We start from the raw sequence: 27,331 nt of genomic DNA on the forward strand, positions 1-27,331 counted from the left end.
GAATCCTGCCGTCATTGTGGAAACGAGAAGTGTCAGGTCAAATGAACCAACATGCTTCTCTGCAGTGTTCCACTTTTCTGTTAACTCGTAGCAAAACCGTCTGTTTAACGGAGGGATTAAGGGATTCCCGACTATCTTGAAACGACAACATAAACCCGCTGGTATGGCTCGTTCTGTGTTCGTATGGTCTTTAGACGTGTTAGCATGTAGCCGGCGGCTCTTAGAAAGCTGCTGTGGCGAAATAACTATTTTAGCTTCAGTGGAATTCTTTACATCAAACGAGCGCTCATTTACATCATTAACTTCATTGATAACTGTGATCTTAAACGAGTATTACACACGGATCCCTATATGCTATCTTTTTTTTTCTCCAGTTTTTAAATCATCGTTCTTGTCATTCATGTGTCCTGTTATGTTATTCTTACTTTAATGTGTGTACGTCTGTTTTTCATCACCAGATGAGGTTAATGTCAAGTGAAAAGGGAACACATTTCGTTGGACGGTTTAAACCCACGTGGCCAATGGAATAATGAATCATAGATGTACTTCAAATACCTGGGCAAGCGCAAGGAGAACATTTATTTTATGGCAAATTCATGCTTGTAAGTCAGCAGCATCACTTCCCCTGTCTCACTGCAGGATTCACGCACAGCATCAGCAGCCTGTTTGCTGCAAGGCGGGCTCTCTCCCCTGGAAGCGCTTCCACCATCTGAGGATCAAGGGGCGAAAAGGATGGATGTCTAGAGCCAGTCAGGTTAGACAGCGCCGTGGACTCCACACCACCACCGCTCAACTGAACACTTCAGCCTCTCGGTGGACAGCCGGTCTCAGCCAACACATGTCCCGGGTCAGGAGCACTTTGGACACAGTTTCTAAAGCTGTGAGCGGTACACACACAGAACTTCTGTCGAAAATCGCCCGACTCAGACCCAATGCATTAAAGGGTGGGGAAAAAGCTGAGGCCAGTGTTGAAATCGCGCCTAAAGCGGAGGAGAATGCAGTCACTCCTGCTCCCATCAATTCTTCCTCACCGTCCACAACAACTACACCAAAAGTTGTTGTCAACTCATCCTCCAGCAGTCCGTCTCCTTTCACTCCAGCTGTTCCAGCTAATGCCACTACCTCCACTCATCCGCACACTCCTGCCCAAGCTAATCTTACTGCCACAGCCTCAGCTGGCCGTGAAATTAGGGAGAAAAGACTGAGACGTGTTGTTCCTGCTTTCAAAGCCGGTGTCAGGAAGCATGAAGAACCTCAGCCTTCGCTGAGTGACACAGAGAACAAAAGCACAACTTCTAAACAAACCACAGCACTTTTTCATCCGAGCACATTTTCAGTCAGCCTGGATGACACATACACCTACCTTGCCCAACACATCAACTCATACTTTGGCAGCAGTACAAAGACTCAGGACAAGAAAGGGGACAATTCCGACAAATCCCCTGCCTCCTCTCAGGATCATCAGACCTCAAAATCTGTGTCAGTGACTGTTAAAACCGACACAGCCGCTCCCGTTACACCACTTTCCTCCAAGAGGAGTTTAGGGCAGTACCTGTCCTATTCAGCGCCTACAGTGCAAGCATTTGTTGGCAACTACATCGCTCCCCTTGTTCCCAAGTTCCGGACAGGGGAGACCAAAGTTGCCGCGGTGGAGGAGAAGAAGTCCCAGGATGAGTTAGTGAAACAAGCCGAGATCACAGTCAGTAAGGAGCAGCGAGCCGCTGAGGAGAAGGCAAAGAAGCTTCTACTCCAAAGAGAAAAGGTAGGTGTAAAATAAAGCAATGTGTCGTTTTTAAAATGTGCATTTTCAGGTCAAATTAAGAGACAGTTCAGAAAATAAGGCTTCTTTATGTACCACAGAACATGTTCATTTCAAACTGCCTTAAACAGTTTATGTTTATGGTATGGAGCCACATGCCGTCTGTTTGGGATATACTGTTTCTGTTTGAGCAACACAGAGAGGTCTGAGTATCTGGTGTAATGGAACAGGGTGCCTGCTGTCCACATGGCGATCAGCACCCTCGATACTCTATATGTTTATCGACAGCGTGCCGACATGCTGCCCGAGTTCTAGGAATCTGTTTTCAAAAATAACCTCCTTATGGGGGCTGCTGAAGGTGTCTACTGAATACGTTGACCCAGGTCTTAATATTGTGAAACATATTTCACATTTACAGAGACAGGAAGAGTGCTGACAATGTAATTACGTACAATATAAACTGCCTGAATTGTTCTCAGTTCCAGTTGAAAGTATTAAAACTTAAACCTACTGAAATTAGTAGTTACTTTCTAGCCACTTGTAATTGGATCGATCATAGCAGCCATTTGATCACGGTTACCGTAGAGGTTTTACATGCGGAGCACATTTCAGACAAACAATAGAGCAACTAAAAAATACACTACGTTAACTTAATTTTGCAAAAATATGTAGATATAAATTAAATAAAATTCAAATTGAAATCTTGTCATGGCACTATTTTACTGGTCCGACCCACTTAAGGTGAGATTGGGCCTGTTCGTGGCCCCCTGAACTAAAATGTTTCATATACCTGATCTACAAATAATACGATTCTGTGCTGCTGCATCCTTTATTTACATATTATCTCAGCCTGTTTTTAATTTGGTGACACGCCTTTAACCCTTCACACATCACTCCTCAAAATACGAGCTCAAATAGGACTTCTTGGAGTATGTTTGCAGAGACGAGTTAAAAGCAAACAATCACGTATAAACTGGAAGGACGTCACCGATCTCAAAGTTTAACATGCTGAGTCACGTTTCTACGACTTCCATGAATTTACAAAGAATAATTAGGAATAAAACAAAAGAAAGGCAGGCGTTACCACAAATGGTAACTCGCTCACTTAAAGGGTGACGGATCCAAGCATGAAAATGACTTTACATCAGCCAAGTAATGGTGTTTTGTGTCTTAATATACTTTGTTAGGAGTCTTTTAATGTTTGTTTAATAGACATGTTGGACGCGTAGTGGATTTGATTTGATTAAAAAAAAAAAACAACAAGTTGTCGGTATTATAAGGACGTCCAAAGCGTGTCTTTATTTGTCTCATAACAATCTTTGATTGACCTCAGAGCACAACTAAAGGCATAATGGACTAGGGTTTGTAACTGCCATCAAGTTTTGCTTGCTGCAGTTTGACTCCATTAAATATTTTCCGACTGGTTGTACACCCACAAAAATGGCACAGGTGTGTATTTGTTACCCGGCATGCAGTATTTTGGAAGTTTTGCAAGTCCTGTCACATAACGTAGTGAAATCATTCAGTCAGCTACTTGTTTACATCTCTTCATGTGATGGTATACATCTCAGTGTAAACGCAACAACTAAACTTACTTAACCATAATGTTTGAATGTCGTCTTGTAGCAGTTGTACAGTGACACGCTTTGAAACAGAGGAAAGTAAATAAGAGATTACAAATATTACACTTACCTATCCCGACATACGTACACATAGAAATACGCATATAACACGTATTTAGTGTAACATGTATGAAAAGGAGCAGAAAGAAGTTTCAAGCCTGTAGTTTCACTCGGGGTGTGTAAAATTTCACACCATGTAACCTGCTTCCCTGCTATGAAAATCACAAGTGAATTTGTTCACAGTTTGAATAATTATTCAAGCACCGTGCTTTGCATTTTTCTAACGTCTCAGTTTATTTGTTTAATGGCCACATTTGGCCTTTTCTGTTTGTCATCGTGTAATATTTCTAAACTGAAGTGTGAAATGTGGCTTTGACTGGAGATCATTTTTACAGCCACATATAAGCCTTCTCGTGACGACGAGGTTAAAGAGTAATTTCTAGGATTTGTAGGTTTTAAAAGAGAGTTGTTTGCACTTTTAAGCAATGCAATAGGAATTGTACTTGAGTATAAATTTTCGGCACTTTTCCCGCCTGTGTGAAGCCTGTGTATTAGGTAAGCGGAGTTGGAGTTGTCTGAGACCTCAGAGGGAGCCTGTGGCTGAGCCTGCTTTGTGCTTGTCAAAATTAGATTTTCACATGTCAAGGAAACAATAATTAAAATTCTTCACTATTGTTAAAGCAAACCAGAGATTGGAGACCTTCTTTGTGCCCATCTGGAGGAAACGCTGCTTCAGGCAGGAAATAGTAATTACGTTAACATTCATTGGTTACTATGTCTACTAATGATTACTAATACTAATGATTCTTTTTTTTTTTTTTTGATGCATTTTTGACTTAATATTCTCCCGACGGAATTTCTAAATGTCTGATCCTTTTGTCCCAGATTATTGCCCGGGTGAGTGTGGACAATCGGACCCGGGCTCTGGTCCAAGCCCTCTACAGGGCGACAGATGTAAGGGTCTACATCAACAGGGTGGAGGACTTAAGCTACCACCTCTTGGAGTTTCCAGAGACTCGCGTTGTTGCGGTGACGGTAAGGATTCTGCGCTGGAGTAACCTGGAACTGACTGGAGCCATCTCGCGGTGTGAAGGTCATGTTTACAGCAGCCTGTTTTTATATCCAAGTTATTTGTAGCGTCTGTTGTTTATCCGTCACAGCAGTGGTGTTTAGATTACATCGATAGCGGCCTCGTGCGTGTGTGTTTAGGAACTTTCCGTGCCGTGTTAAATGTCACTTTGTCATTTGGGGCAACAGGTTGCGCGCTGCTCTTTGTTTAATGCCCGTGTATGCATGGCGGCATGCTGTACCATTTATTTATGTCCCGGCCTTATCTATGACAGCTTCAGGAACTCGGTCAAACTGACCGTAGAGTAAAAATGTAGGACAGTTTTTAACCTCCGAGTATTAGGGGAATCATTTTGATGGAATCGTAAGTGGCTAAAGAAATAAAAAGAAAGAGTTGGCAGCGTCTCTTTGATTATAAATTATCCACCTGCACTGTTCTAAAGGAGCTCATCACACATTTATTTGAGCCACATTATTCAGTCTCTTTATAGTTTCTTTAGCTTTAATGTTTTATTTACTAGCTTTCTAAAGCTGTGCCACATTCGCACCTATAAAAAGAAATATTCATGCCTCCTCTCTCTTTAGTGCTTTAAGGTGTGATGTGCATTCGTTTCCAATTCCAGACCGGGTACTTTGCTAAATCCAGTGTTGATTACACCTGTGAAACAGAAATGTGAAAGTGCACCGCCAGTCTTGGGGAGACAATGCATACGGATGAGCTGCCATTCAGGAAGCATTGATTGTTTGTGTAGCCGCATGCTGACAGATGCTGAGCTCGGAGGACGGAGGCAGTGAGACAGACAATGAGTACAGGGGAGGAGAGTAACAACGGCAGGGGAAATCTATCGCTCTTACCTGGATGAATCCTCAGTACCTTTTATTATGCTAAATCCCTACAATTCACAAAATTCTATTAATTCATTTATTTGACAGGGACAGTGTTCACCGGTCAACAGGACAAAATCGTATAAATGAGCCCAAACCAGTTAATTAAAGTGGAGATATTACAGCGCAAATGCGCAATGTAAACCAACCAAACATCCATCACAGTTATAATAAAATTGGAATAATACAATATATACATCAGTCAAAAACCATATTAAATAGATCAAAACAAATCAACTTAGTTCAGCTCAAAAGTAGTATAAGAAACTTACACATTTTCATCTCTTCATTTATCAGACTGTCAGGAAGCCTCCACTCCACCTGACGATTGAAACTATTGAGTTTACAGGAATGGAATCCATTCTTCAGATGCTTTAAGAACACGCAAACTAAACTCACTTATTTGAATAGTAATAACACGTTTTCTTCTTGAATTGACTTTAGTACACGTATAGCTTATTCTTTGCGCAATAAGAGCTACGACAAGGTGGGGGAGTATTGTACCAAATCATATAAGCAAGGTAAGTCTCACCAAGAGGTGAGCGTACTAACCACTTCACTGTTGAAATACTGTCTCTTTGTACATCAAGTGTGAACTTTAGGGGAGTCTTCATATCAAGTTTTACCAGGCTGGATTGTAGATTTATGCCCAGCTTGTCGGACAGTATATAAAGTAAATAATCATTGTATTCATATGAATAATGGCATTGACTTTCCAACTAATCTAATTTGTTTGAATTACCACTTTTTCGGTGGAATATATTTTTGCATGAGTTTCCAAAAGGTCGATTCAGAGGCCCTCATGTTTGAACTCTGCCTCTTCTTTGTAACTTCTGTCCGCATGCCATCACATCTGGTTACAACTTAATGCTCTACAGTGAAGATTAGCCAATGTAATGTATTCTCAGCGTTTCTCCTTTCCCACCGCTGACCTCCACGTTTGATGTGTTCCTCAGGAGAAGGTCATCCCCTGCCTGCTCCGTCTGAAGCAGGCGAGTGACCCTGGCCTGAGGGCTGCCGTAGGAGAGGCTCTGTCACTGGTGGGCTATCATAAACCTGTTAAAGGCCGAGGCATACGGATCCTGTCCATAGACGGTGGAGGTTTAAGGTAGCTCTTTTTATTCCATTCCTTACCCATGTGATTTCAGTCACAGTTGTCAAGCCTTTTTGAAGTTGAAAGAGCTTTTAAAGCAGCCAAGGCCATGTCAGAAAGTCTTTAAAAGCAGTTCACAATGGTAGATGGACAGGGATTCAAAAATACACTGCACGAAAGATGGTTTAACCCCCTGTGGGACTGCACTCTTGAAAAGGATTCGGCGCTTTATGCGTCTATCAATGTTTATGTTTGACTCTCTGCTTTCAGGGGACTTGTTGCCCTGCAGACGCTGCACAAACTGGAGGCTCTGACCGGCAAACCCATTTACAAACTGTTCGATTATATATGTGGCGTCAGCACAGGTACGCTACCCTCCTGTCCTGCTTCTGTGTACAGGCACGCATGCCTGTGTTTGTGTGTGGATTATGAGAGCAGAGTGCAACAGTCAGCAGACTACAGGAGGGACTGGCAGCGCAGATCGCTCACTGACCCATTTGTTGCTCCACTCTTATTTTGACCTCAATTCCGGCAGCAGAATCGACAGACGTGCTCGTGGCGATTCTGCTGCTGGAAACTCGAGTCATGTCAGGGAACATATGATGCAGCGGGTATTTTTAATGTTAAATATATTTATGTTTAGGAATTGATACATATTTATTAAACCTAAGTGGGATTGGACCCTTTCCTAGTGTGTGAAAGAAAAAGAAAAAAAGCACCACAAGGGGGCGCTGTGAACCAGCTGTCTCCATCCTGTCCTTGTTTGTCTCTCACAACTGAACTTAAAACTGCATTTTATTCGCAGAACACATTGATATTTAATCTCTCCCAGAAGTTTCTGTTTGCCCCAGGTTCTCCCAGTCCTCTCCGTCTTAATCTTCACCAGTTGGATCGACTTTATTTTCAGATTTAATGAATGTTGGTGAATGCTAATGTAGTCTGCTTCCTAAATCAAACTGTGATGGTGCATTTAAAACCTGTCGGAGACAATCTGGTCACACACGTTCTCCACACAGGCCTGATCTCGGCCCGTCATAGTGTTGTTTCGCTTAGTTAATCCTGCAAATCTGAATTATGTGAAGAACAATACAGTTAAAATGTTAATTCATCTTTTACTTGTTAAAAACTATTTCTATTTATTCACCTTGCAACAGGCCGTCAAAGGGTCATTTTACACAAAGTGAACAATCTTGAAGGTGACCATTCTTTGAACTGTATCCCCTCGCTGTTGCATCTTGCCAGCTGTGCTTTACCTGTAGCTGCTTTGTTCCCGTCTCAGATGACCTCGATGCCTGTCAGACGGAACAACCAAATCATTCTTCTCTCCCGTTTGCGGCAGTATGTTCTTGAATGGTTACCTTCCAGCATAGCTAAGTCATTTTCCTCTTTCAATGTTGTTTTCTGTTTTGTTCTGTTTTGTGTTTCTCTTCAGGTGCTATCCTTGGATTCATGCTCGGGGTTTTCCAAATCCCCCTTGACGAGTGCGACGACCTTTACAGGAAGCTCGGTTCAGACATTTTCAAGCAGAATGTCATCGTGGGTACGGTGAAGATGGGCTGGAAGCATGCCTTCTATGACAGCGAAGCCTGGGAGAAGATCCTCAAGTCAGTTCTCATGGTTTTTATCCTCACCCTGTGCATTTGTGGCACAATTTACTGAAGACAGGCTAACTCATATATTCCTACCCTATCGCCACCAATAGAATTTGTCATGCCGACTTCTCAAAACAAAAACTTTGGGACTGTTTATGATGTCTACAAGATTCAAAACTACTGGAAAGCAGAGAAACAGGGCTTTGTGCTGATGTAGTAGTCTTTAAAATCGCTTTGAGAACTTCTGCGGTACGACAGGATTCACCCGTGTGGCACACGTCGTTAGAATCATCCTCTCGGTACTGTCAAAAACCAAATCTTGAAGAATTTCCAGAAGGCACGAGTTGACAAACTGGCAGAGGCCCTCACTTATTGCACATTTGTTGACAGTTCTTCTGCCATAAAATCAAAATAAATCCAGCTGCCAAAATCACAAGATCGTCAAAATACCTTTTGGAGTCCCATTTCATGATGGCATAGAAGCTATAATACAGTAATTATACACAACTTGATAGAAAAAAATAATCCTCATTTCTGTTGAAAACAAAGTTTAAACAAAATTGACATGAATGCAAAAAATATATCTTGAATTCAAAATTGAATTCCTTGAAATTGAAGTTGAACAAGTGGCTGACAGTATAATCTCTCTCAGAATGAAGGCTGGTGTATCTTTGGTCATGATTAACATTTCAGTTGAAAATCCACACTTAGAAAGGAGCATTGTGCTGTTTTTAAAGCATTTCCAACAAAGTGTGATCGCGAGTAATAAGCTGATTACTTCAGCCGATCAAGACTAAACAAGTCGGTAAACAATCATGGTTGTGCACAGGTTCAGTAAAGCAACAAATAACATAACCTGTCTGCTCTTCCACAGAGAGAAAATGGGTTCTCACCTGCTGGTGGAGACTTCCAGAAACCCTGAATGCCCCAAGGTGAGTTTAAAAGGATGATGTCCTTCAGTCTCTCCTTCTGTTCTGTGGCTCTGACCAGCAGAGTTCCACCTCATATTGCTTTCTGAAAGCACATTTCTTTCTCCATCTCACCTGCATACTTTGATAAGATAGGTGAAAAGAAAAGGCTCTGAAGCCAGCGTGCCCTGAATAAGCTCACAGGATTTGAAGGTGTGAGAAGAGATTCCTTTGAGGCTCAGAGACCATATTAAATTCATCTTTCACGGTGTTACTCTGGATATTATAACTTGTTTTCGCTTGTTTTATTGTGCAAAGTGTTGTTCCATCTAGAAAAGTGACTGCATCCACGCGTGTGCGTTATCTCCCTCACCTGTAGGTGGCAGCTGTGAGCACCATTGTGAACCGTGGCACTTCGCTGAAGCCCTACGTGTTCAGAAACTACAACTTGCTGCCTGGTTTGTCCCCTCACTACCTGGGGGGCTGCCATCATCAGCTCTGGCAGGCCATCAGAGCCTCTTCAGCCGCCCCGGGGTATTTCCAGGAGTTCACCTTGGGGAATGATCTCCACCAGGTCAGTCCCATCCTGAGCAGGGCAGGGCCGGCAGAGGTCATGATGGACTTGATGATAAAGAGATATCATCGTCCAATTGAGCTTCGAAATGGCTCCCGTCACTTTCCATTGTGGAGATTACACGATATGACCTCTCTCTCGCTACTTTAAGCTTTTAGCTGAAGCTTTTTATTGAGGATGATTCACATGAGCACTTTTACTTACACTTAAATAAATCCCAGAATCACAGAACATCATAGATGTTGAATGTTGCTTGGCAGGTTTTTTTTTTTCTTTCTTTCTTTGCAGCCTTTCAAAGTGACAAGCATTTTTATTCACAAACCCGGCACTTTAGTTAATGTCAGTTGGAAAAAATACCTTCAAACAGCACAAGGGCACGAACATTCAGAGGGGTATGATAGGTTTTTTTCTTTTAAAAAAGAAACTCTCTTTTTGATGTTTTATTTAGTGTCCACATTTTTCTAAAATTCAGATTTTCAGATTTTTCCGCTGCCAGATTAATTTTCCTTTTTCTTCTTTCTACCTACTAAATTCTGTTTCATATTCAGAGGATGAGTCGGGGGATGCCTTTACTCTGAATATTCAACAGGCTTTTGGTGTTTCACACACAAACACAGAAGTGGATTTGATGTCTGACATACAGAATCAAGTCAAGTTTATTCAAATAGCCCATTCAGGAACTAAGTCAAGTCAAGTTAATTTTAGTTATATGGCACATTTAAAAACAACCAAGGTTAACCAAAGTTCTTTACTAATGTAAACTCAGACATAATCTGTGAGGAAATATACAGAATAAAGAGTCACCTCTATTTCAAAGTCTGGTTCTAGGGACTTTAAGGACCATCTGATTTGCCGACCTCAGTGATAAAACTGGAGCATGCACATGTAAAAGCTCAAATAGATAAGTCCCATTTAACACCTTAAAAACAAGCAATAAAATCTTAAAAAAAAACGATTCTGAAATGGACAGGAGGTCAGTGGAGTGAGGCTAAAACTGGAGTGACGTGCTCTTGTGTCTTTGTCCCCGTTAGAAGTCGAGCAGCAGCATTTTGTATCGGCTGGAGCCGACGAGGAGACATCTGATAAAGACCAATATACAGGGAGCTGCAGTAGTCTAGATGTGATAAAGGCTTGTATGACTCTCTCAAAGTTGTTGTGGGGGAGATCGGGCTTCACTTTGGCCAACAGCTTCGACTGAATTTGAATTGTTTGTCAAATTCAAAAGCACTCAAAAATCACCCCCAGAGTTTATAAGGAGGTTCACGAAAGGGTTAACCAAAGTGTTGCGCTTAACTGTGGGTGAAAGGCATGACGCACCCCAATCGCAAACACTCGCATACAAACCGATGGGTAATTTACAGTCACCGATTAATCTCATATGCATGTGGAGGGAAACTGGACCACCTGGACTAACTAAATTCAAAATCTACAATTTGGGGTTGTGCAGGCGTTTTGAACCTGCGATTGAAATTACTCTCAGGACAAAGCATACGACGAAGGAGTTCAGACAATTCCACCATTTCCCCGAGGGTATGATTGAGCTGTGACTTTCAGAGCCCGCCCCACTGTAGAACATGGGACCTCTGTTTAAAATGTTGGGACACATTGTTACACCTGATGTTCCTCCTCACACATCTGTAGACCAGAGGTGATCTGTCTTCTGTGGGATTAGAACCTATGGACTACTATTTACAAGCTCAGTCAGTAAATTCTAGGCCACCACTGCCTCATTTAGATGCGATGACATTGTTTAATCAATCCCTTCTTTAATAGTGCACAGAGACAACTGCATGTCTTGTACTAACATGTTATCAGACTCGTATTAATTGATCGCAGTCATAATTACCCAACTAACAGTCCCTGAATCAGCTGTGTGTCTTTTAATGGCTACCATCAACTCAAATGTGGTTCCCTCTAACTGACTTGTCGCTCTTCAATTGTCACACATTTTGTGAGTTCATTAGTTCAGTGCAGAGCTCACTATTATACTCTGAATGGATTCACAGAGCTGATTATGACTTTGCCCCCAGCAGATCTGTTATAGCTCTTCTCCTGTTCCGTAACAATTCAAGGATAATAGTTGTGAAAACACTTTAAGGCACAAGTCGCTTTTGTGACTCTGTGTTTGAGGATCTTTGCTTGGCCGCCAGAATAGCTCCGAATGTCAAATGTTTTTTTCACTTCAGCAAAGGCTTTTTCCTCCCCTCCATCCTTCCTTTTACACTCTGCTTCATATTAACGCAATACATTTACACACTGACAATTTAACTGCAGCCCTCGGCCACAGGACTGCACGGTTTATTGTGGCTCTGCTGGATTAAAATGCTCTGTAAGGTTTGGCGTGGATGTGGTGGAGAGTCTGAAGGATTTTGAGGAGCCTAATGAGAAAAATCCTCTCCGCAGCAAGTGAGAGGGAGGAACTCCATTCCCTTCTTGTCTGTGTTTATTTCCAGGCAGCCGCATTTTGACAGGAGAATGAAGGGTAGAGTTGCCGAGAGATGCGCAACAATCCATCTCCACTAATCGACATTAGGATACAGAAACATAACAAGCCGCCACAGTCCACTCCAACATTTTACTAATCAATATCTTCTGTACTCCGAATGCTCACTTTAAGTAAGGCCTTAGGCGGAACGCACAGAAACATGGCAGAGTGCGAGCAAACAAGCAGGGATTCATTTATGAATTTTCAAGAACGTAAGAAAGACGCATCTCAGCGGGCTGTTCTGTTTCCCTGACGTTTGAGTATTCAGCCGACGTCGTCACTGTGTGACCCGCCACATCCAAAGATCACTGTCTCCTTGAATTGACATTCAAACCGCAGACGAAGAGTACCAACTCTGAGGAATTTAACGCCGTCTCAAAACACGTGAATGAGCATATGTTTACATCAAAGGCAATCTCCCGTGCCGGCGAGCTTGACACTCCTAATTGGAAGCTGTGTAGGTGAGCGGGGAAGTGCAGAGGGACCGAATGAAAGAGACTGGCTGATGAAAACCCACCTGTGGTGGGAGATTTCCCCAGCATGCCGTCGAGCAGGTCCTCCCTTCACTCCAAGGCACATAAATTAGCCCAATAATTCCCCCCCCACCGCCACCGCCACCGCCTCCACCACCACCACCACCAATCGCACGCAGCCGTGCGACGGCTACATCTGCTTCGTTAGAATACAACACAGACAATCTAATTACGGAGCTGCATCTCCAAACTCTGTTAGTCGGCCGCCAGCAGGAAAGCTCACACTGTGAGGAGATGAGACACCATCAGTGGTTTAATATGTTTAACGCAGCTGACGGGAAATCGCTTACAAGCCTCTTGGTTTCCCTTTCATTTTTGTCAAAAGCAAGTTGCCGAGGCAGAGCGGAATGGGACTGGAAAGAGAGATTCACTTTTTGACTCGGTAACGAGCGCTCTTTTGCACTTTTTAGGCTCTTTTCACTCTAATAACCCTATAGAGAATATTTGAGGTTGCGTCTCGGCTTCGGCTGGCATTTCCCGTGTGATATGAGTTCTTTGTTCACTTGTTACATTTTTCTTTTTAATTCGTTTTAGTTGTCAAACTGTTCATCCTTGAATCCACTCCTTGACATTTTTCTCTGTGCATCTGTTTTGTTGCATTCTGAATCAAGCTGCAGCCAGAAATGTTAAAGGGGTCAGGAAATAGCTCCATACTGTATTTGTCATTCCTCACACAAGAAACGAATATTATACTTGTCAATAGTTTTTTTTTTTTTTTTTTTTGTACATCCTAGGGAAGCTTTTCATGAACGGGTCAAAAATGATTTTGTATGTTGGTCTTTTTTTTTATTTTTATTGCAGCCTTTCAATTCAACAAGTCTTCTGTCACTTCAAGACAGCCTTCACTGAAAAACATTTTATTTTTCTGATTGACAATTTTCCAGGAACCTCTCTTCCAACAAAGCAATGCCAGCATGCAGCGGTGGGCTTGTAAGTTGACATCAGCCTCAATGTCTTTCGTGCCTGCCGCCGACCACGTGAAGAAATCTTTGATGTGCTGAGCTCGATTCACACCAACCCGCTTTAAACTGACCGTTCACAGCAGCGTGGCTCCCGAGCTCAAAGGAAAATACTGAAATATGCGGTTCACCTTCTTTTTGATTCTTGGGCCATGTTTGACGATGGAAATTCTTTTTCATGTGACAGAAAATACTGCTATTTTTTTGAAAAAATTTTTAATTGGGGGAATTTCCTCAATAGTTGTAGTTTTTATTGCTGTAGTTAAGGCATTATCTTTGAATATGATATAAGATATAAAAGGAACAGAATCGTTACAGAAGCATTTATTATGTGTTTATATATTCACCAGTTGAATTCGCTCAAACAGAAAAAGATATGGCAGTTATCAGTTAAGCAAATTCTACGTTAACCAATTTTTAAAATATTTTAGACCGGGAGTTTACTGAGCGTGTGAAGACGAGACCACCCGGCCACTGACTCCCAAGCTGCACACGCTTTACTTCATTCCGGTTATTTGCTCGGTCCATCATGATCCGATCCGTTGGCATAACTCTTCTGGTGCTGGTTAGATGATTTTGTTTTCTGATATCTTTTTCAGACTTCATAAATAGTAATTACTGCTACACCTTTGGCTTTCAACTTCAAATATTTCAGTTCTGAAGCTGTATATTTTGATAAAATAATTGATAATTTTAGCCCACATTCAGTTCTTTTCATCATGATTTCACCTTAAGAAACTAAAAGAAAAAAAAAAAAAAAATCCATGCATTTTTTTCTGAAAGCTCTTCGCAGCCCCACGAAATACCTGTCTTCCTTTTTGTAAAGACTACTTTAGATACAATTCCAATTGCAATCCAGCAGGAAATCAATTTACAGCATTCGTAATGAGTTCCTTTTAATTTTTCATTCAGCTTTAAACCACTTTAATGTCCACGCAAGCATCAAAATCCCACCCAGTCTGCTGACTTTCTTCACCAACTACTTGAAACCAGAACATGCTGTTTGGATGATGTCAGGATTCTCCCGTGAGCGAGTCATCTCACCCTCTTCTATTAACGCCCACAGACTATTCCACTTAATTCAAGCTCCAAACAATCCCCTTTTTGTACGCCGAGAGCAAAAGTCACCCCGCCATGTGCTGAATGGAGGCCGAGATTCCCGAGCAGCGCTTGAAGCAGCTCGATTGTCGGGTGATGTTGGTGTGGTTCTGCAGCCTGGGATGGAGATCTGATCGAACCGTAGGAGTAGTTTCAGACTCTTAACTTTGGGGTAAATTGTGTCTTGGTGCAAGACCTTTGAAGCAGAGCAGCCGTGGCATTATCAAAGTCTCACACTCGCTACCATGGCTTTGGAGAGGGCGTCTCAGTGAGAGGAAACAAGGGAAAACAAGTGGAAAACCGAGGAGATGAAGGAGGGTGGAGGCGCATGTTCCACATTAAAGCTCTCTCTGTTATCTCGGCTCTAAAGAACACAGAAAAAGCCGACGACTTCAGACATTTCACGCTGGATGCCAGGGCATGTGTGGAATGACGAGGAGGGCTTGATGTTTTCCACCTAGTTGCCATGGTGTCTCTCGTGGCGATGCGGAGGAATGGGGGGGGGGGGGGGGGGGGGGGGGGGGGGGCTCTTGTTTTTTGCCCACCCCTGCCAGTATGTGATGGGAAGCATGGGATGAGTGGGCCACCACCTCCCAGAGCGACCTCCTCGGAGCTGCGACGCGACACCGTGCTCTGCTGGAGGAGCCAGAAATGGAGCAGGTCAAATCAACACTCCCACACTTTTTTTTTGTTCTCCATTGAATGAGGCATAAATTGAGAAGTTTGAGAAGACATAAAATGTAGCAGTTTGAGCTGACAAAAAAAAAAAAAAAAAAAACCTGAACATGGCAGAGGGTCCTATATAATTAAGTGGCCTTCTGAAAGCACAGCTCCGGAAATCATAACCTTTTGGATCTTCCTCTTTTTTTTTTTTCTCCCGTCCTTTTTAAAGGGCTCCGGGTGAAAAGTTTCTGGTCATAAATTACACACTCAGCACCATAGTGTTAACTGAGATGAAGCAGCGGGGATGTAGTAGATCCAGGGAGGTGACACAAAGGATCACTCTGAGCTTTAACCACTCTCTCCTCCTGTGCGAAGTCCTGAGAAGCCGGCCTCGGGGCTGTTTGGAGGACTGAATTCTGGCTTTACGTCCCGCTGCAGACGGCTTCCTCTTCCTCAACGGACCCAGGATCTTTATCCCTTGAGTGTGAACTCACACAGGGATTCTCCCACCGTCACATTACTTCTATTCTTTCAATTGACTACTGTTTTTGTTCTGTTGTATAATTTCACACATGCACAAACCCTTGATGACACTGGCACACTTGTTTGGGGATTAGCCTGGTTCACTGATTATGTTGACTGAGTGCAGTGTGAAAGCTTTGCTGTATCTTCTGCCTCCAACCTCCCTGCACACAGTGAGTCAGATTTAGACGCCTTGCTGCATTGCTTTCACATGATTTCTTGGGGGGGGGGGGGGGGTGAACAAAACTGTGTCTCTATAATATAAAAAGTCAAGTATCTTCTCTGGACTTTCATTCCACCAAAAGTGAACCAGAGCCTAAATCAACGCCCTGTTTTTAAGTAATGCCAATGTCTCTTTGCCAACTACTTCTGGTGGTCAGAATTCTGCTTGAACTCAAATATTGTGGCTATCTAGATGCCTCAGCATTGGGATACATTTCATTGCATGTGTTGCTATACACGTGTGCGTCCACCCGCCTTTGTGTAGCAACACAGCTGCAAACTTTGGTTGAAATTGTCCCGCCAATGAGGTAAAATTTTGCTTTTAAATACATTGTTGTCAAATATGGTTTGCAGCCATTTATTTATTTTTTTTTAACCTTCCACAAATGGTCACAGTCTTTGCAGCTGGTAGGAGTGATTCATTGTTTTAATATGGCGTGTTCATGTGTGGTCCTGTGTTCGCAGAAGATGTGGGAAAAGGTAAGTGCCTGCAGTATATCTTAATTGTTGTGGCTGCCCGGGGCAAAGCCACTACTCCCACAGATGCGTTCCTTTTCTGCTAATAACTAAAGAAGACAATTTGAACCATGATATGACCTCTGGAGCTTATAAAGCATAAAAGGCAAAGTGGAAAGCTTCTCGACGTAATCACATAAACTGCCATGAAGACCTCTGACTTGACCTGGCCGCCACTTGAGAGTGACACTCATACCAATCGCATTCTCATCCTCACTGGGAACAATGGTGCCTTTTATGTAGACTGGATGCCATTAAGGCCAATTATTTTGCTCAATAAGCAGATTTATTTTGGCTATTACTTATTGAATGGCGGAGATGGCGCGACCAGCTTGCATCAATTTTAAAGATTTATCCAGTTTTGAGTATTGAGTGCACACTTCTGTATAGTAGCGTAATTACTGGCTTATCAACTGAATGGCCATCTCTGGAAAACAGTCTGGTTATTGTGAGGCACATAATCAGATGTCCGCCGCTTATGTAATCCTTCCCTAATTAATCATTTGAGAGAGGGTGGCTTCAGTGGCAGAGCCTCATAATAAATCATGACAGAGCTGAGTGCCCCTCAGTCCTGCTCTGTCAAAGAAGCCAAAGAAGAAAGCGTAATGACTACAGCTGCTCATTGGAGCTGAGATGTGAATGCTGCACCAGATGTAGGTCGACCGCTCACCTCATTTAGATTTAAGCAAACGCTCTTTTCTCCTCTGTGTTGCTGGCCGCTCATAATGACCCAAGCACAAGCGAGCGTTGAGGTTTACCCGCGGGTTGGAGAGGAGTGACGGAGACACACAGGCTGAATGAAGAGGATGAAGTTCGTTGTCCCGGCTAATGGGAGCTGACATACATTGGGGCGTGAAATGACTTTTGCTGATCCTGACGATAGCGCCTCTTTCCTATTCAAATCAGTGCTTCCCCTTTAAGACGGCTTTAAGTGGCACAATAAAGATTAGCTCCAGAAAGGTAATGACAGTGGACAAAAACTCAAATGGCAATCTATATAAACTCGGTATGTTTTCATTTTTAATAACAACGGTTCTCTCTATGAATTTCTTTATTGAGTATGCTGTGAGAACAATGTGTTTTTGAAGCCATGTTTCAGTTTAATTGACTATCTAAAGAAGTGAAGCGATTTCTCCGTGGTGCTGGAGCCTTAATTAGTTAAAAACTTGCTTTGTTTGCTTATGGTGAAAAAGAAAAACAAGGAGCAGATTAGTGAATCAGCCAATAAACCCTGAAGGGCAAAGGCGAGGCCAGACAGGCTGGCACCCTCTGGAGTATTCACTAACGGGTTCCACCGGAATCGAGAGTTGCTGTCACAGGAAATCATTAAGACTCTCGGGAAGCCAGAATTCAAAGTTGGCATTCATCTGCATCTGATAAAAGTTTAACCTTAGAGGGGGTTAAACCTCGGTCAGATATGACAGGGGTGTGTTCTCTCTCTCTCTCTCTCTCTCTCTCTCTCTCTCTCTCTCTCTCAGGACATTCGTCCGTTGGCACATGGCATGTCATCTCACAGTGAGATTGAGTCATTTCAACTCTCTGTAGCATTACAGCTCTAAATCCCGATAAATGGACATGACCTTTGCCTTTCGTGCGACCGCACGTTTGACAGGCAGCTCCAGTCGGGCTGTTGTGTATGCACAACTCATTAACGGTTCGCCCCAAGTAGATGTGATTGAACTCCCCATCAACATTTACCCCGGCCCTCCAGAAAACTTTGTGTTAGAATGTGGAAAACAGCCAAGTTTTGGATATCCCCGAAAAGAAGCTTTCAAAAGCCGAAATACTGCCAGTGCCTCCTGAGCATGCCAAACTATTCACTGCAGCTCTCGTCTTTCTGTTCTGTCAGGCAGACCTGAGTGTCTGTGACACCTGTAGAGAAAGATGGCGAATGCAAAGAATCTTCTAAATGATTGAGTCTTGTAACAATTGAGTGCCACACAATGAAAAATCCTTCCAGTGAACTGCTTCACTGTCAAAATCGACTTTTCTGAAAGGCAATGCCGGTGCTCACCATCTCCGAATCGCCCCAGCAGGTGCCCCGAAACCAAGACAAGCTGTAGCATTCAGCTCCTCGCTCGCAAGACCGCTGCCCACTTAGCTTCTACTGTTACACACCCTGTGTGTGTGTGTGTGTGTGTGTGTGTGTGTGTGTGTGTGTGTGTGTGTGTGTGTGTGTGTGTGTGTGTGTGTGTGTGTGTGTGTGTGTGTGTGTGTGTGTGTGTGTGTGTGTGTGTGTGTGTGTGTGTGTGTGTGTGTGTGTGTGTGTGACTTGCCCCTGGCTATAAGCACAAAGAACACATAACTGGGGCCGGACTGTTGCCATAATTGCCTCTGAGTTCTGAAAATGGAGCCTCTCTCAGTGGTGGGAGTGATAAGAAAAGTGCTTAGTTGTTTTGTTTCCAGCTGGGTTCGCCTGGTGTCCACTGCAGAGAGTCCCAGCAAGTCTCTATTGGACCGCAACATCCAACCCAGACACATTTTATTTCTTCTTTTTTTTTTCCTTCTTCTTCTGTGATTCATTTCATGGTCCTGCCAGACATCTTACTGGTGCATATTGATGTGCTTTGGACAAACAGCCACCTCAGCACTTCTCTGTGCTTTATGATCGAGTTAGGCTCCTCTTTGTGCGACTCCCATCTCCACCAGTTAGATGGGTGCTTTCGAAGGCTCTCCAGGAAATGATTGCTATAGCTAACCCTAAGGTTGATTCATAAATGATTCATGCAGCACATTGTCATAACAGATTGCTTCTTTCAGCTCGGCCCCCTTCAGAGGGAACCGTGACTCAGATGCATTGGGGACTTTCATCGTGACCATTTTTCACATTCCTTCATTTTTACACATGCTACCAGCTCAATAGAGAGCAGTGTCTTTGTATCAGGCTGTTTATGAGGCCATTGCTTTGGTTCGTAGAGAAATATGTCAACTATGGATTGACTGGATTGGATTGACTGCCACATTTTTGGTATTCAGACTTTGGACTACTCTTTGACCTTTTTTTTTCAATTAACAATGAGGCTGAACTTTCTGTTTTGAGATTAAATGTCTTCAACAACTATCTGATTGAGGATAATTGGCAACCCTAAATTACCTGTCTGTATGAACATGTTTGACCGTCTCACAGGCTGTCTAAAAAATAATTGCAAATGTGAGTAATTAAGAGAACATGTACAACCTTTCAAAACATGTTTGACATTTACACTAACAAACCACTCATCCATCTTCTATACCACTTCATCTTTGGAGGGTGCTGGCCACCCCAGCTTACTAGAAATACACCTGGACACGTCGGCAGTCCGTCACAGATGATCACACACACACACCAGTATTTTTGCCTATGGGCAGTGTGGGGACATTGATTCATCGAGCTCACATGGAATCGAACTTGGAATATTCTCATTATTTGAGCGTAAGAACCACTACGCTATCGGCTATACTATTGGCTGTTAGCATCACAGATGTGAACTTGGACAGATTGTATTGCACTACTGTGCCTGGCTTCAGAGCTTTAGACCGTTAAAATAGGAACGTCTGTGTTATTTAACTCTAAATGGCAATTTTTTTTGTTTGTTTTAGTTTGTCTCAGTGTCGCTTTTAGTTTTCCACGGAGAACTACCATGTTTGTCACACAGCATCTGCTATCATGGGAGCTATTAGGTTATATGTTGCCCCCCCGCCCGTCTAACTACAGTAGCCACTGCCCTTTGCAGTTTTATTTTCCTGGTCTTTGGATTGATGATACAATTTCTCAGTCCAGTTCCCCAGATGATGAGCACACCCTTGCCTTTGGAGGTCGCCCTCATATTTCCCACCGTTGGTATAGAAATGCTGTTAGGCTGCAGCAGTGCTCGAGTGCACTGGGAAGATGAGATGTCCCATCCCCTTCCCGAACCCCACCGTGTGTGAATCCATGTGACATGCAGCGACGGAAACACCCACAATGTTATACTGCATGCACCGGGTCTTAACAAGCATGAGCTCGATCAAACACACAGATACACTCAGTCACGTAACCAAGCAGTCTTCTCTCTGGTGTGTCCCTTGACGCTTGGGGCCCCCCGGCTTCCACCTCCCGGCCTGGCCTCTTTAATGAGGAGTGGCCCCTGTGTGTTTGATCCCGCTGCCAGGCCGTCGCCCCGCGGCCCCTCTGCCTCATGCCTATTCAACAATCCCCACAGCCTCTCCAGCTACTCCCCCACTGCCTTGGGTACAATATGGATCCAAAGCAATAGCACTCCTAGGCGGCTGTTCAATATCAAAGCCAGTCTGTCTGAAACAGAAAGAAGGGGAAATGGGGGGGGGGGGCAAACACACAACAGTTTTTTTGTTTTTCTCTTTGCAGAAATGCAAGCAGCTCTGGAAATAACTTCACATTCTTTTTTTCTTCTTCTTTTCATATTGTGATACGTTTGTCCACAAATTACATTTATTGACTATTAAAACACATGAAAGGTTTTGGGTTTCAAATACCACTTAATTGGTTTCACTGACTGGTCTCAGCATAAAACACCACTCACAGGGATCTGTTCTAACACAGCACTTCTTCGGCTCTGTGTGCACAGGATGGAGGTCTGCTCATCAACAACCCCACCGCACTCGCGATCCACGAGTGTAAGAGTTTGTGGCCCCACACGCCCTTGGAGTGTGTGGTCTCGCTCGGTACGGGCCGCTTCGAAACCCTTGGGAATAACAGCGCCACATACACGAGCCTCAAAACCAAACTCACCAACGTCATCAGCAGTGCGACCGACACCGAGGGTAAGTGACGCTGAGGCGCAATGTGAAAGAATGAAAGAATGTCACTTATACGTTTTATCAGTTTAGCGTAACAAGCTGCAGTTGGTATTGATTTCTAAAAAGTTATTTTTTTGTAAGAGTTACAGAAAATGTGTAACTGACTTAGTTGGGAATGTAACTTCCGTGTTGCTTTTAATTCTCACTCTTAATTAAGCTGCCTCTGCCGTGTACAGAGCTGCAGTATTGTAAAATTGATAATACACATTAGTTGATCTGCTAGCATTGTGTTAGTCAGTCTTTTTCAATTATTTTAAGTTGAGCTTATGAAGAGACTCTATCATCTAAAGTTTGCAGTTATTGGAAGAATTCTAGACTAATTACAATGAGAAAATGCAGTGACAAAACAGCTGGGATCAAATACAACCATACACACGGCAGCAGACAGATCTTTTATAGGTATGATCTTGTTTATTTCAGGCTACTCGTGCATCACAGATACAGTGAATACAGGCTTATATTGCTAACAAGTCACACGCCATGGTCAGTTTTAGAAGTTCAGGGTTAATGCTGCCCTCAATAGTAACACAGCTGTGAATGATACAAATGTTAATGCTCAATGAACAGGATGCAGGAAGAGGCAGCAGCTCTCCAAACTATTTTCACAATTGACAAATATAATGAGTAAAATGGCTCATTTCAAAGTGAGGAATTATTGCTGTGTTCGTAATGTATTTGTAATAAGCTACTCAATATGTTGATGTTAAAACATTTCACTACTTCTCAATGTATCATTCACAACACTAATGTCAGGTACTCCACAACACCGCTAAGCTTGTCCAAAGAAACACCATATTAATGGTGAATCTGTCAAACGTGACAGTATTCTTTGATTTGGCAGCTGCAGATGAGCTGTATCAATAAAGACGAAGCGGACGCATGACGGCACATTGATGAAAATCTTTCCTTTTGTTTGTATTGCAAAGACTGAAGATTCCCTTAAAGATTGAACTTGTACACACCATCATGACGATGTGCCAATATTCCCTGTGTCTGTATTATTTCTGAGATGTAGACTTTGGTTCAAATGTGGCCAGTTCAGGAAATACTACAAGCGTGAGCTGACTTTGCTCTCGATGCGTCCCACTGCGGCCTTTTGTCGCGGCTACTTCGCCGTCTCCTTTCCACCTCCAGACATGGACACGTCCGCTGTGCCGAAATGTGGCTCGGTCCCCTCCCGGTTGCCGCTGTGTTGCAGTGTCTGACCTAGATGCTTCTCTCCACTTGTTCCTCCTGTTTGGGATTAAGCTCTCCCCAACGGGTTTGTTCTTTGGAAACAGCAGATTAGTCGGCGTGTTCATCACAGATTTTCTCCATTTCAAAAGCTTCGAAAGCCTCCCACTTCGTCTTGGGTCTATCAGTGGAGCTTGGCTTGTTGTTGAGGACAGATGAGATTGAGCCAATAGTTGTTTGAGATACAAACACCGCTCTGTGTGGACCGGGCCTGAAGCGTCTCCATAAACAAGCAGTGAGTCAACTTTTAAGAAACCCGTGTGGAAGATTGAGTGAGGTGTCCGACTGAAACTCATTCCCTCATTCTTCTAATTGTGTAAGCGAGCCTACGGTCGCCGCGGATGTCATAAAAACAGTGAACTATCTCAGTGCAGTTTGTGATTCCAGAGAGAAGGAAGAAGAGTTTAGACACTGAGGCTGACTTGAAACTTGGAGTATGACGGTCACAACTTGGAAAATGGTCGTTCGGCCATGAGGCTTCACAAGGGTTTTTCTCTCGGCTGTGAATTCAGTAGGATTAGGCTTATTCTTTTACTTATAGTAATTTTGACACTTCGCTCCATCTGAAGGGAGTTGATTAATCATTTTATCTGTTGTATTTCTGCAGTTTTTCACTTTCACTTAATAATAAATCAACCCTTAAACATTTATCATAACAGTGATGAATTATAATTAACTTTGCTAAATACAATGATTTTTTTTTTTTTCATTAACAAAACAGAAGTCACACATTGTTTAATTGGCAATCTATTTGAATTAATCACAGTTCAAATAGAGTGCCAATTAACAAATATATTAAGTTTTAAATTGCTATCATTGTTAAGCGAGCTAATACTAGTTAACTGACAGCAGAAATGCACGCTTTGTGCATGCGAGGAAGCAACTGCTTTTCAGGGGATAGACCTGATTCACCTGACAGTGATAAAAGATTCTCCTGTCGATAAATCCACTGACTTGGTGAAACGCCGTTGAATTTTACGTGACGATCGACCAGTGGATTCTTGTCATGAGCCAAATACTGAAAGCGTTGCGACACAGTGGGACCTGCTCCCTGTTCACAACCTCGGAGGTTACACACCAATGAAAAAAAACATCACAAAGAATATTTATTGCCACTGTATCCCAAAGGATCCGGCTCCCCGGGTCTTTAAAAATGTATTTTGTATAAATGAGCCAAGGTCAGTTGTGCCATGAAACCGCTGTGCCCTCACAGGCTCTCGCAAACTCTTGGTGACAGTAATGAAATGTTGTGCATGTAACCTGTTTGCTTACACTCTGGGATGCGGACGGTGTCCTGCAGCCTGCATAATAAATGTTGGCTGCTGCCCAGTACAATCTGTTTGGCTGGACGTTTTTTGTGAGGCACAACAAAGACTTCTGTAACGGAAATGCAATCATCCCGCACTCTGTGTGTGATTATTTGGGTTTCCATTCCTGGCATTGCTGATGGAAGATAAAAGAGGCTGGCGCTGGGTGGATGGCTTGACCAGTCACTGTGCAAACTCTCTGTTACGCCCCTCTGCTTAAAAAGACGAGACCAAAACCTGTGGCGTCACTACGTTGTATAGATGCAGACATAAAAAGCCTGTTTGATGATTACTTCAACATTTTAATTACTTCCCAGAGTCTTAACTGTTAATCCTTCTTTAAAGGTCAAGTTTCAAATTATGTACGACTGGTTGCCTTAAGAATTAGAAACTGAGAGATTAAACTAGGGAAGAGAAAGATCCCTAATCCCTGATGCCATCCTCCTGAGTTATTGGAAGTGAACTTGTCTCGCCTCAGGATTTTTGAAGTTGCTATTGTCTCACTTCAACTCTTCGGTGTGTAACTTTTCAGAATTCAATAATGCAGCACGCTGACTATACAAATACAGGGAATGAAAGTCAATAAACGTCTCCAAATAACCTCCAGATAAATCACCTCTTGCAGAGTTTTGTAGAGCCTCAGAAGCAGCAGAGTTTCTCCAACATCCATGTTTCGACTCCACAGTGGCTGTGGGAACACAGACGGAAAAAGGAATGATAAAATAAATCGCTGTCACCTTTTTGGATCCTGCAGGCGCAGTTATTCAGTTTTGTTAACCGCTGCCTGTTTGTTTGCATTTGTATGTTGTCGATGTTAAACCGCTCATGCAAAGCAGATAAAAACAGGCGTGACGGACAAGCCAGACATTTTCACCCCGCCTTACCTCACTCTCTCAGCCCGAAGCGCTTACTCACTGACACATGTAATGCTGTCACGGCGCTGACAGGCAGGGGTTCAACTTCACACGCCCCTCTCGCCCCCCGACACAGTCTTCTGGTGTTTGTACATGCCGGGACTATTAGGAAGTTAATCGTCTGTTTCTGATTTTGTTTCCTGCGCGGCCTGACTTTCACCCCTTTCCCTCCTTCCAGAAGTTCACGCCATGCTCGATGCCTTCCTCCCTCCAGACACTTACTTCCGCTTCAACCCCTTCATGAGCGAGGACATCGCCATGGACGAGAGCCGCCAGGACAAGCTCAACCTGCTGCAGGCCGAGGGCGTCCGCTACCTGGAGAGGAACGAGCAGAAGCTGAGCAAGGTCGCCCGCATCCTCACCCGGGAGAAAAGCTCCATGCAGAGGGCGGCCGAGTGGGCCCGGCTCAGGGCCCACATGTACAACGGTCTTTCCTTTCACTCCTCCCGCTTTTAAATCCAACTCCAGCCGCTGTTCCTCCGCACATATATGTATTCTAAACTCAGCTGAATATCACGGGTCATGGTGTCCAAGTTCAGGGTCTAACTGGGAGAAACACTGTCACACACAACCAACATGACAAACTCTACCTTTTTCCTCTCTCACACTTTCCACTTTGATGTTGATTTCAGTGGGAACGTGCCAACAGTTTTGGCAGATAAGAAGCTGGCAACATTTCTGGCATTAAAAACATGTTCGGCCGCCGACGCCCGACTCGCCGTAGTTTTCACTGAAGTAAAATGTCTCGCATGACTTGCTGATGCCTGAACCCTTTGAATATGCGTTTTGTGTCGTCTTTGCCAGAGAAAGCGGAAACGCTTCCACTCTGTCCATCCTGTCCGCGGTAAATATGAAGACGCCAGCAGAAAGGTCACCGAATAACTCGGGGAGAAACATCGAGGAAGCAGCTCACCTGAATCTTTCTGAGCTTAACAAATTACAGTCTCCGCCCACACAGCTCTTTCCCTGTTTTGAGTCTTTATGCTAAATTGAGCTGACTGACTGCTGGCACCAGCTGTATATTTACATTGCAGATAAGCGAGAAAGTGTTCTTGACCTTATGATCTCATGAAGTCTCATGAATATCTCCTGGAATAGTTTCTAAAAAAAAAAAAAGAAAAGAAAGAAAAGCACAGCTTGAACACTGTAAAGTAAGTATGGATGGTAGTAATGCATCTCTTCCAGTTCAGCACTTTTTAATCATTTGCTTCATTTTTGCTGTAGCACTTACCAGTACATCCTCAAACCTGTGGTTGTTCTCCAATTTGTAAATGGGTTTTTTGTGCAACTTAACCATATTAGTTAAGCTGAGGTACCGACATTCAACATTGTGAAAAATAATGTTTAGAGAAGAAAGAGAAAAAAGTTAAATATTTTTGTAAATGGTGTTAAAAAAAGGGTCTAATCAAGGTCAATCCGTGCACTTAATACATTTGGCATTTCTCTATTGTGATGACAAAAATTTGCACCTTTATGCAGCTACTGGCAAATTATAATGTATACTGTAATATGTATAATGTACAAGAGGGCCTATTTTAGGCATACAGTATTAAAAATGTTTAATTCTAATATACATATAAATGATTCATATGAGAAACAGATATATAATTGTTAATAGGCGTCCAAATGGAGCCTCGCTGTCATTACGATGTATCTTTTATGTATCATTTTAGCCTCGGAGTGCTTTAAGTTCACTTGTTTCAAACGCTTTTATCATAGTGTGCCTGATTGTGTGGTTTTATAGATCCCCCACAGGCTATTCACATTGTCCTCTATGTCTATACTGTGCCCTCTTTCCCTTTGATGCCGCTCCTGAAAAGCCTCTTTCACCCTTTCTACCTTTAAGTGGTGTGTTTCAGCCAGCCCCCCACCCCCAAAAAGCTGCTGCACTGTTTGCTGAAACCTCGAAGGTTTCATCTGACGCACGGGATCGAAACAGATGGCTGCTTTTTCTGATTCGCTGTGGTGGGAAATGATGTTCTCATGCTGCTACGTATACTGCTGAAAAACGCACTGCAAGACCCCCCCCCCCCCCCCCCCCCACACACACACACACACACACACACACACACACACCTGGGTCAAGTACTGTATAAACAATATGACAAGGTGTGGGGTCTCGGTGGGACCGGTATAAAATGCACACAGATGTTATTCCCATCGGTCTAGTTCCTCTGTTCTCCTGTTGGTACTGTGTGAAGCCTGTCTGAGAGTGTAATTAAAACCTGTCTCTGAAGCACACCGCATCCTGCCTCCTAATTATGTGAAGATTAGCTGATTGCGATGTGAGAAGTTGCTGTGTCTTTTTGCATCTCGTGGATCATCTCCAGTTACGGCTACGTGCAGACACCGAAGTGTTCTCACAACCGCTTCATTATTCCAACATAGATCTGGAGAGATAGGCGCCTTCGTCTGCTCGGCACAATTCTGGGCCCCGTTGGCAAACTCTGCAGCTTCAACAGAATAGTAACTTTTCTTAACATGCTATTGGAGTGTGTGTGGGTATTTTTTTTTTCTCTCTAGCTTGGGATATACTCTGTATTTTTCATGGGAGTTTGGTTTGAAAGCCCTTCCTGTGGCC

At 43.2% G+C, this 27,331-nt stretch overlaps 1 protein-coding gene across 3 annotated transcripts; it reads left to right on the top strand.

The window, feature by feature from the left end:
• On the top strand, window positions 1–26,083 carry LOC308116863 (calcium-independent phospholipase A2-gamma-like). Of its 3 annotated transcripts, XM_080475313.1 has the most exons (11): window positions 14–161; window positions 459–559; window positions 640–1,762; window positions 4,267–4,416; window positions 6,291–6,442; window positions 6,698–6,792; window positions 7,860–8,031; window positions 8,894–8,951; window positions 9,307–9,501; window positions 21,065–21,260; window positions 24,929–25,853. In XM_080475313.1, the coding sequence occupies exons 3-11, from the start codon at window positions 737–739 to the stop codon at window positions 25,204–25,206; spliced, it is 2,322 nt and encodes a 773-aa protein (XP_080331439.1). In that variant the 5' UTR covers window positions 14–161; window positions 459–559; window positions 640–736; the 3' UTR covers window positions 25,207–25,853. The 3 variants fall into 3 exon arrangements, with proteins under 3 accessions (XP_080331440.1, XP_080331439.1, XP_080331441.1); XM_080475314.1 differs by having other exon boundaries at window positions 1–161; window positions 459–1,762; window positions 24,929–26,083; XM_080475315.1 differs by lacking the exon at window positions 459–559.
• The last annotated feature ends 1,248 nt before the right edge of the window (window positions 26,084–27,331 follow it).

Source organism: Lipophrys pholis, assembly GCF_963383615.2.
Source record: "Lipophrys pholis genome assembly, chromosome: 11".
Taxonomy (NCBI): Eukaryota; Metazoa; Chordata; class Actinopteri; order Blenniiformes; family Blenniidae; genus Lipophrys; species Lipophrys pholis.

Bases quoted from the DNA above. Each gene is read 5' to 3' on its own strand.
- LOC308116863 (XM_080475314.1), top strand. From the start codon at position 530: ATGAATCATAGATGTACTTCAAATACCTGGGCAAGCGCAAGGAGAACA. The intron at 1,763-4,266 runs GTAGGTGTAAAA...CTTTTGTCCCAG, and splicing joins TTCTACTCCAAAGAGAAAAG to ATTATTGCCCGGGTGAGTGT. The intron at 21,261-24,928 runs GTAAGTGACGCT...CCCTCCTTCCAG, and splicing joins CAGTGCGACCGACACCGAGG to AAGTTCACGCCATGCTCGAT.